At 42.2% G+C, this 10,350-nt stretch overlaps 1 protein-coding gene across 1 annotated transcript; it reads left to right on the top strand. All coding sequences in view use genetic code 11, as the record gives it.

Annotated features, from left to right (window-relative positions):
• Positions 1-4,518: 4,518 nt before the first annotated feature.
• On the top strand, positions 4,519-6,626 carry EGR_09141 (hypothetical protein; the record flags this gene model as incomplete). The annotated part of the gene is made up of 3 exons (XM_024498390.1): positions 4,519-4,645; positions 6,383-6,500; positions 6,548-6,626. The coding sequence occupies 3 exons, from the start codon at positions 4,519-4,521 to the stop codon at positions 6,624-6,626; spliced, it is 324 nt and encodes a 107-aa protein (XP_024347212.1).
• Between the last annotated feature and the right edge of the window lie 3,724 nt (positions 6,627-10,350).

Genomic DNA, 10,350 nt, shown 5'->3' with positions numbered 1-10,350 from the left:
CAACAAATGTGGACTTTGTGATTCCATCCTATATTTGACAAAAAACACCGTCCTTTTTTCCTCACCCCACTAAAACAAATTATTTATTTACAACGCATGCATTGGTTAAGGAATAGAGGGCAAATAGATGGTTGGGCGGATAGAGAGGTAGATAGTTGTTGGATGACCGGGTGGATAGATGCGCATGGGATATGAGGATGGATAAACAGGAGGGATTAAATCATCATTTTCAAAGCTCCAAATTATTACTTAAACTTGATCCCTTAACGACCTCCATTAAGCAAGCATCCATTAGGTATCAGGGTTGTAAGTACATTTTATCTTCATCGATATAATAGGCGTTTACCTAAGAAGTACAAACAGGTGGCTGCTGAATAGACGGGTCAGTGGATGAGTGAATAAACGAATAGGGCAAATTAAATGATGAAGCAATAGATGAATAGAAGGTTGGATAAGTGAGGTGGGAAAGTATGATCTGACGAGCAAGCCTCGATTATACTCGATCAGCTATATGACGCTGCTTATAAATGCTCCTCTCCGCTCCCTAATGGCTACACCTGCGGCTCACCAATTTCTACAATCTACACTTTTCACCAAATGACTTTCCAATTTTGGCATTCCGTGGGCCACCTCCTTTATTTCCTTTCAAATGTGCCAGAAAAACAAAAGCAGAAGGACTCTTTTGGCTTAATTTGCCCTAGTCACAGAGGTGGTATCAGTAAAGTCGATGATTTTAGGCTGCCTGTCTAAACAGCACTGACAAAAATTGCAGCTAAGGGTGTAAAAATCAAAAATAAGGCGCAAACAGCAACATTCATCACCCAGCATCCCCATTGGGTGGTAAGGCAACCTTGACGGATCATCAACAACCACCGCCCATTTATGGTGCAATGCCGATTCTGGTGGTGGGCGGAAGTCATATACCGTCTTTGATGATCCAGCAAAGTTACTTGCTACAATACCTTTTTCGTAGAGGGTTTACGGGAGAGAAAAGGCATTCCACATTCCCAATACGCAAACAAATGATCCCTAACCTTTCCTCTTGGTTGCCTATTGTTCGTCTTCATCCAACTCTTAGAATATTCATGGTGAAGGAAAGAGATTAAATTAAATAGATTCTGTGGAAATGCTTGAAGGACTCCATTTGTTCATATTTCGACCATAGAGCGAATTGGAGAGGTAACTTTAAAGAAGAAGAAGAACGTTGATTGAGAAAGGTAGGTACCTACTGTCTAGGTTGAAAGCACACAGAAGGGCTGAGAAACCAATAGCCTAGTAGAGCCACCGCGTAATGACATCTTGATGATAACCACATTGGAGGTGATTGAAGAGTCTGAGTTGTGGGATACGCGCCTTATACAAACCACATGCTTTCCATTGAATAGATTCCTCCTTCAATCAGGTGTCATCCTTGGTTCTGCCCAATCACTCTTCTGTGCCAGCCGCCACAACTTCTCTTATGAGCATTAATGAAGCTCAAACAAGAGGGGAGAATGGTGCGGAATGGGTTGTCTACTGCAATACTGGCGTTGTCTGCTAGTGATGCAATCGAGATCTCCAACAACTCGCGTCTACTGTGAGGTGGACCTCCTAATCGTGTGGCTGGCAATAATTGCTAATGACTGCCAAATGCTTACAGACAGGAAGAGAGCAGTCACATAACCCCTTGCAAAATGAATGGCTTCAACTATAAAAAATCGGGGGTGGTGGTGGAGGCAGAGCCTTGGATGTCCCTCGTCTGGACATACGCACTTCTTCCATCCTTTTGTTGTGGAATCATTAAATCGGTCATTTAGTTAATGCCAATGCTAGAGTCTCAGATGCGTAATCCCACCAAGCCTCCAAGCACACTGCCTTAATTTGCAGAAGGACACGCACTCGACTGCAGGGTGGACTACCGAAGACACAGAATGGTTTCCTTTTAGCCTCCCCATGACATTTGCTAACCTTGACCTAATGGACCTTATTACTATCTTTACAACCTATCAGTGAAACTTGACAAGAACACTGATTTTGAAGCGTGTAGAATATCAAAAAGGAGCGTTGTCTAACGTCATAGATAGCAATACAAAATTGAGTCCTTTGATGTCCCTAGGATTGTAGAAGTGGATTATATAACACACCGCCTAGAAGGTTTACGTATTTGAACGCAGCCTTCAGGTTGTTTGGCAGTTTAGTGATATCACAACTTCTCTTTGCTTGAGATAATCGAGGGCTATTTTTTGCAATCAGTTGTCACTATTCTTTCCTTTATTTCAGTCCCTTCCAAATTGCAATATCTGTGGAATGGAATTGTCTAACGCCTCTATTTCCTTGACCAACAGAAGTTTAAGCTGATGTAATCCATGATCGCAGCATCAGTTTTCTGTTTAAGTGGACTTAAGGTCCACTAAAAGGTATAAAAAGGTAAAATATACCTACCCTTTACCGCCTATACGTGTTAATGGAAGGAGAGAAGGAAAAGAGCTACTTCTGCATCATTCAAATGTGGAAATCTGTCTCTACTATGATTTTGTGTGCTAACAATAGTACTGGGTAAAGGATTGGCGGTTGTTTTAGTGGTGTCCTTAACCCCGCTCTTTGTTCTCTCTGGTTTGATGGTGGACTACCAGTCTTCTAGCCCCTATGTCGGTGTAATACTTGGGTAGTCTGCCAAACTTTGCGCTCTAGTTGTGCGCTTACTTGGTGCTCCTAGGCATGACAGTAGCCTCTCAGCTCTACACGTCCCGTCATAGGGCCCTGACTCCTTACAACTTCAGGATAGACTCGTGGTATTGTGTAGGTGCTGCATATAAAGCCACTTCTCTAGTCGTGTGCCCGACAACACTGCTAGGAGGATTTCGACAGTCATGAAGGCTGCAATGCGGTGGGAAGTGCACTTCTTGCAGACAATTTGACAGTACTGAAAAGTTAGGAATAATTATCCAACCTTTCTTCGCAGTAATGTCCTCTACTAGAGTAGCATGAGTTATCCTGTTATTACATGACCAAAATGTCGCAACGATGACTGCCTTACAAAAGCTGCATGCTGTGCTTTCCATTTAGAGCTTGAGTTTTTTACCAGAAAAGCCAAACTAAGATCACCTATCTCCTACTGACGCTAAACCCAGTCATGCAAATGCTTACATTTCAGGGTAGGCCTAATGAATAAAGAAAGGAAAGAAAAAGATTGGTACCGTCTCTTTTTTTCCTTTGTTTCCTTTTGATATTTCCTATCTTGGTATAAACTACTTAAGTGATCATGCAATAGGGAGGAGGTTGTTGGGGAAAAAGTGGGTAATCAACGTGGAGATGGTCAAAGCCGTGTCATTTACCATCGTTAGCAAAATTTTGCGCAAACATCTGTTTTCTGGCATTGGTCATCGTACTTTGTGCCTACCTAGTATAATTTGCAAGGATCAAGTAATCCATGACCTGTTTTCTTACCCAACCTGGCACGTCACACATATGTGACAGTTGAAATTAGGGGAAAATAAACTAAGGCGGATAAAAAAAATTTTGAAAGTTAGTTCTTTGTCGCATTAAAACAGCAATAAACTCTTGTAGTTGTGACAGTGCAAATTTTCCAAGTTATCTGATCAAATTTAGTGCTTCGGGTATTTAATTCTAGTTGCGGTGCATTTGATGGGCTGTCGTTGAGCGATGAGGTTTCGCAAATTATCGTTTGCTTATCTGCACCACTTGCTAAAGTTAATGCTTGTGTGTATTTAATTACTCAGCCTCTTCATTGTCCGTCATTTCAAAAGCCGTCTCCCTTTGATGACGTCCCACCGATGTTCGTGGTCAGTCAGACTTTCGGGGCGTTAAAGCACCTTTCTTGCCCACTGCCACGCTTAATCACGGAAGGGTGTACAGCACTTGATTTATGCTTCCTAAAACTCCCAAATATCATTTTAACGCTTTAGAGGTTTTTTTTGCTTTGATCACATTTTAAATAAGTTGAGATGCATAGCGATTAAGAAGACGGCCTTTTCGTGATCATGACGAATTGTGTAGCACCAGTGACACCTCAACACGGGGTTAATGTGTTAACGACTGTACTGCGTCACGAGTAATACCTAATGTGATCGATGTTGGAACAACTTGTTGACAATCACATCAAATGGGAAAGAGGTGGCCTAGTGAAAGTCAAGCCAAGCCCATGTGGGTTACATCGACATGCATTAGCTACGGAAGACTTCAGTGACCATCAAGTCGTTGTTCTTTGCTCTTTCTACCTAATAAGAGTGCCTAATGCAACAGGTTCTGTCAACTGCTTGAATAGTTGATCGCCGATGAGTCGTTAAGCGGACACGCGTGTCATCGGGTGACCTAACACGACCCACTATCTCCCCATCAATCCCCACCTTCTAAGCCGATCACCACTTCATGCCCAGAAGACGTTGCGATCTCATTCTCCTTATAAAGACAAAAGTTGCTTATAAAAATGGATTTTGTTGCATGCTTATGTTATATTGGGAGAAGATGAAAAGTTCTTAACCTACAGGAGGCTATTTATTTGCTTCTGAATAGCCATGCATGAGTATAGATAAAGACATTGCAACGAGGTTTCCTGTCTGGCATCAGTTGACAACCCATGTGGCCGAGGCGGAATTGGCTAGCCTTCACCATGCCTTTTCCAAGCCTGATGATGTGACTGTCAACGGTTTGTCGCTACAACCCTCACGCTGAGGCTACACTTTACGCAGTACAGTCATTGACATGTTAATCTCGCAATGACTTGTCAATGGTGACACAAGATGCATCTAAATGAGCGATTTATAAACGGAATTTAACATCTATCCTACTTTCTTTGGGTTTAACTTGCATTTAAAAGATTTCGTTGGCTTTGCAATCTCGGCTATGAACGTAGACAGGCTTAAATCTCATTTAACTACTTAGTTTGGCCGACATTTCGTGAGGAGAGGGCCCAAATTTGAGAGAAAGGCGTAAGAATACAATAAGTTGCACCGTACAGAAATCCGCGCTGTCATACGTGCGTATATGAACGATTGGAATTATTTTACACTTCTAAAGTTCTACATAGTTACCATAAACATCTTTGATCACCTGATCCTGGCAGTTTTCCAGTTTTTCCTGTTCTCTGAAATGATGTCTACTTCGGCACTTTCGAAATCGTAGAGCTCGGGTCACACCTGAAGATGGGTTACACTATGCCACAACCTTAGGTGGCAGGGACTATCAACGGTATAAGTGATTCCTCGTAAAACCATGGTGGTGCTTAAACCTAGGTATCTGGAGGGAAAGCAACAGTTGGATGCACCAACACAACACAGATTGACCTATAATATGGATGAGGCAGGTTAAGAAAGGACAATTTTGCATGTCAAAGGTGGTGACAAAGCACTACAGCCATTAACGCGTTCCAGTGTTCATTGTCTCAGTTCATTCTTCGAATCTAATCTCGGGCATCGCCCTTTGCAAATCGCACCACTCTTGCCCTACTTTGTGGAATAATTCACCTCAGATTTTTATTTCTCAACCTCGGACTTAGTTTTGTCGGTAGAGGACGAGTCTAGGAGAAAGAAAAACGCTTTTTGTGCACGTGACTGCTCTCAACAAGGAGGATGAGAGAAAAGATTCGGAAAAAGCAAATCATGGTTTGCATTTATAGAATCATCGATCCTGGGGGAATCACTTCATTGTTAAGGGAAAAAAGGAAATGCACCACTAATTGAATTTTGAATAATTCTTCTTTGGCTAGTAAATTTTTTCCTTTAAACCAGAATAATCAAGCAGCCGGACCTTGAGACAACAAGGTTTTCAGTGCCGGCAACGTACTCCCAACTGGAACACAGTGTCAGCGTGCTGGGGTGGTGAGTCGGGAGCTGATTTCATCCTCGCCCAATTATTAGTTCCTCGAATGACCTTGACCCCATAGCAGTTTATGTAGACGGTCAATGATGGGGCCTCCGTGAGGGTGCAAATAGGAGCATAACCCAAAATGTCAGGAGAAATAAGGTCCTCCAAAAAGCGGCCAGAAAGCTAAAACGGGAAAATTTTCGAGGGTTGTGTATACCTCGACCGACCTAGAAGAGGGAATATTTTGGTCCTCACCAAAGCTTGAGTAGTTTATTCTGAAGCGCACCCTTTGGAGTAGAAACGCCCTAAATGCCAAATTGGATAGGGAGAGTACATTTCCTTAAAATTTTATATCATTTTAGCTGCAAAATGATATCTGCAGAAGATTTTTTCCATCCTCAGTTAATGGGGTAGGTTAAATTTAGTTCAGTATGATTTACAGCTTGACAAATTAGCATTATTAAAGTAGTACTTTTTCTATCAACACTTGAAATGCGTACAAAGAGTTGTGAAATAGAAAAGGCAATTTTACATCCTGTGTCTACTTGACGAGACTTTTGCCCTCCTTCCCGCCTTGTAGAAACACTCCAAGCTACCGTCATGGAGACTAGACAGTCAGGTGTGCAGCAACTACAACTACAACTACGACACACTTCGGTTGCCATATTGACAGTCTGGCTCACTCTTTGTGGAGGATGGTGATTTTAGCCTTTTACCTCAGTGGCAGGCCTTACTGTTCTTTCAGGGATGACCCACGGCGCCGTATTCGTGACGTTTTCGAAGCTGGGTACCGCTCTGACGATCACTCCTACCTCGTGCCCTGACCATAGGGTAGTTAATAGCCGAAGCGACACCAGATTTGGTCAAATTATAATTAAGGTGGTATGGAAAAAGAGAAGTGGGATGAAGTTTTCCAAAGAGAAAGTAAATAGTAATATCACTTGCTTAATGACTGCTTCAGGGGAAATGTGTCCTTTAATGGCGAATACAAAACGACTTGCATCTGCTATTAGAGCCTCGTCTAGCCTCAAGCAGTGCAGAACCCGTGAAATCTTCTATCCCTTTCCAAATACAATTTGCAAAGAGGTCAGAACTCCTGATATAAAAAAACTGACAAGACGCATTACTGACACTAAGCTCAAGTGTTTCTCATCTTCACCAGACAGTTAGTGACGCCTGTTTTTCAATCAGGACTGCGATCTCTGAAGCATCGACAGGGATGGGTTGATCAAGAGGAGGCAGTGACAGATCGAAGTGCTGAAGAGGATACCCAGAAATGTAAGGTGGGGATGTGGTGAGCTAATATCAATTTAACAGAACACTCGACCGCCTAAATTCTTGAGTCCATCCTCCAGGACTTTCGAGAGGCCCATTTAAATATCTCCGTTAATGACGTGGTAGAAGTAGTTGTGAATTCACAGTCTGATTCGGCCATTTAAGAAGTGGCACGGAATAAATGTAAGGCAGGCCATTAATTTGTCTGACATTTCAGAGTGTTCTGTAGCTAATGCACACAAAAAGGCGGGCATAGACGACTCGCTATTGTTTTTTAAAAAAAACCCCTGTTAACCGCGTATACAAGTTTAGGATAGCACAAAATGGTGCTTGTTTGAATTTTACAAGCCAACTGCGCGGGCTTTTAGGTACCTCAAGTCTTGGTGGACATCGTGTTGCTTTGACTTGGCATTCGTGTACACAGCCTTTCAACTCCTCTGCACCTACCTCCAGACGAGTCTTATACAAATGTCTGACTCCTCAGTGCCCCATAGTAGAGGGACTTACAACCCCATTGAATTTTGGTAGACTCTACAATAAAACAAACTTTACGATAAATTTATGTCCAAATGAGCAGGTGGTGCGGTCTCGGTGGCATAAGTTCCTGTTCTTTCCCATCACATCCTAGCACGTCTCTGACCCAGCGTACTTTATGACATCCACAAAAATGTACGGAGTACTCAAGGTTCGATTGTTTTTTGTTACACCAACAATTGTCCAATCAACCACCCATTCCCAACAGGGCACAAAGTTGGTGTCACTTCACTTTCATAAAGCTTTCGCCTTAGAAAGAAATCAAGGTATCCTAATCAACCCAACTTCTGTGCCACTTTTACTTCCAGGCTAAATATCCCAAATCATTTATGATTGTCTAGTGAGGGTAAGGAAATGGTAAAAACTGTCCCATTGCCTCACGTCCTCCCCTCTATTCCAAGGTTCGCCTCTATCCAAAGGTCAAATTTTCGGAGGTGTGAGGTCTTGTATTGTTTTGTCGCATGAGACGAGCACTACTATCCTCTTGTATTACCAGCAAATAGCTCTGACAGCTATTTTCTGAGAAATTTCCTATAGAGGGATAAAAATAAGGTGAAATTTTTTTGGCATTTGTGGTCTTGTGGGTGGAGTGCTTTATATATCTAAAAATTGTGCTGTAGATAGCGAAGGAATTGTCTGAAGATAACCAGCAATGTCTTTGAGTAGCGCAGGAATAAAGGGGGTATTTCTTATTAAAAATATTCAGTTTTGCATGGCAATGAAGTCTACTATGTGCTATCTTTTGCCGAAGTAACTCACGGGGTTTGCCTTAGCTTGGCTTTTACCACATCTCTTCCATCTCGATTAAAAAAGATCTCAACAATTTGTTTTAGTATCGCCCGTGTTGGTGAGCACAGTCATTGACACACCAATCTCGAGTTGACATGTCAATTTATTTTTCATTTTCATTTACCTCCAATCGCAAGCGTCACATATGTGTGACGTGCGAGATCAAATCAGTTGTTTCTTATAATTTGGAGTATGTAGGCACCAAAAGACGGCAATTAATTTGAAATAATCAGGCTCTTGGCTACTATATTTTGCTTTTGGAAACAAAATTTTGCCTCTAAGCACCTCTGCTTTCATCCACAACTTCTTTCCTTCTTCCGCTTCGGCACTGAATACGATCATTTAAGTGAGTTGTACCAGAAAAGGAAATGCCAGAGGAAAACAGACAAAAGAGTAAGGCACTACTTTTTTTTCCTGCTTTCTCCCTTTTATTGGTCTATCCCAAAATGTAGGAATCTGCGTGGCTAGATTTAGCGTCGGTCAGAGGCAGGAGTCGGGATTGGGTTTCCTGGCAAAAAAGATCGAGCATTAAACGGGAAACACAACGAGGAGCTTTTGTACCACAACCGTTTTGGTCAGCCCTCGCAGCACTTTGGTCCTTCACTAACCGAATAATCCATGATGCCCCAATGAAAGTCATTTTTTTTACCACTTGTTTTAAAATCTGATAACATGCCATTTTTCACCTTGAATGGTTTGAGAGGGCTTTGAGGGCTTTAGTTAATTTAGACGAGAAAGAACAGCATGCAGAGGCAATATTTAAAATGATGATGATGGTGTTGCTAAATCAACAGTAAGGTGTATCGTACCTAGTATTGTGTAGCAGTGATCTGTGAATAGGGAGCAAGCGAGGTGTATCGCTAAGTTGCTTTCTTTCTGCGGACTGAGAGGCAATAATTACGACTGACCAACCTGACATTGTATTTGTGTCCCTCGGTTCGACTGACCTCGGTGGTTAGACTAGTCACAAATTCGTCTTAGCACCTACTTTTGACACTATAACGAAACAAATCACCAATAAAATGAGACTTGAGCATTCCAATGTTCATCACTTAGAGTGGAAGTACGGTAGTTGAAGTAGATGGTTAGGGGAACTACTCAATAAGTGATGAGTTAATATAATAATATAATTATAATTAATATAATTAAAAAAGACAAAGTAGGTGCATCATATGGGTGGATGTGTGGATAGGTAGATAGATAAGAGGAAAAAGGGAGGCAGGGTGAGGTGGAAGGATGGATGGATGACAAATGATCGAATAGATGAATAAAACTGCGATGGTGGATAACGAGGCGATGCGTTGCCGTACTGGTAGAGAAGGTATCAATGTGTAAAGATTGTGTGATCAAATATGCTTACTAAGTGTTTTCCTTTTAAAATATCAAACCAAAAGCCCTTCCCTACCGCGGCTCAAATGCGGTCACTTGGTATCATCCTCACAGCTCATCACCTTCCATTGAAAGGCGAGGCTGTTGAAAGTGTACTGACGCATGAGCCCGAAGCATGAAAGTGGACTGCCAAACGTACATACCTGCGTCATCGTATGGGGCGGATTGTCTGTTCCCTTACATTCCATCGTGTCAACTCATATACACTGCAGTGACTCAACAGAACATTCACGCCAAAAGGTCCAAATCCACTAAGTTATGCAAAGATAGAGGGTCGGTTTCACCACCACTTTTCCTCCTCTCATTTCAGCCATTGTTTTGACAACCACTTTAACTTCGTGATTAGTCAATCGTCCACCTTAAGTGCTACTGTTCTCCGCTTTCATGCGTTAAAGTATTCCTGCCTATAATCTCAACATGAGACATCATAAACATTTGCTCACTCTAATGGCCCTCCACCTCCTTCACCTCGCCCTAGCGCATTTCCTAGGATTTCTCTGTGGATGTAGCCCTTCTTCTGCCACATCGCTTGCAGTAAATGCCAACAAATCTCACCGTCAG

The sequence above is a fragment of the Echinococcus granulosus genome (assembly GCF_000524195.1).
Source record: "Echinococcus granulosus chromosome Unknown EG_S00133, whole genome shotgun sequence".
NCBI lineage: Eukaryota > Metazoa > Platyhelminthes > Cestoda > Cyclophyllidea > Taeniidae > Echinococcus > Echinococcus granulosus.
The sequence above is the reverse complement of the archived record's forward strand: the minus strand, read 5'-3'. Positions and strand labels throughout refer to the sequence as shown.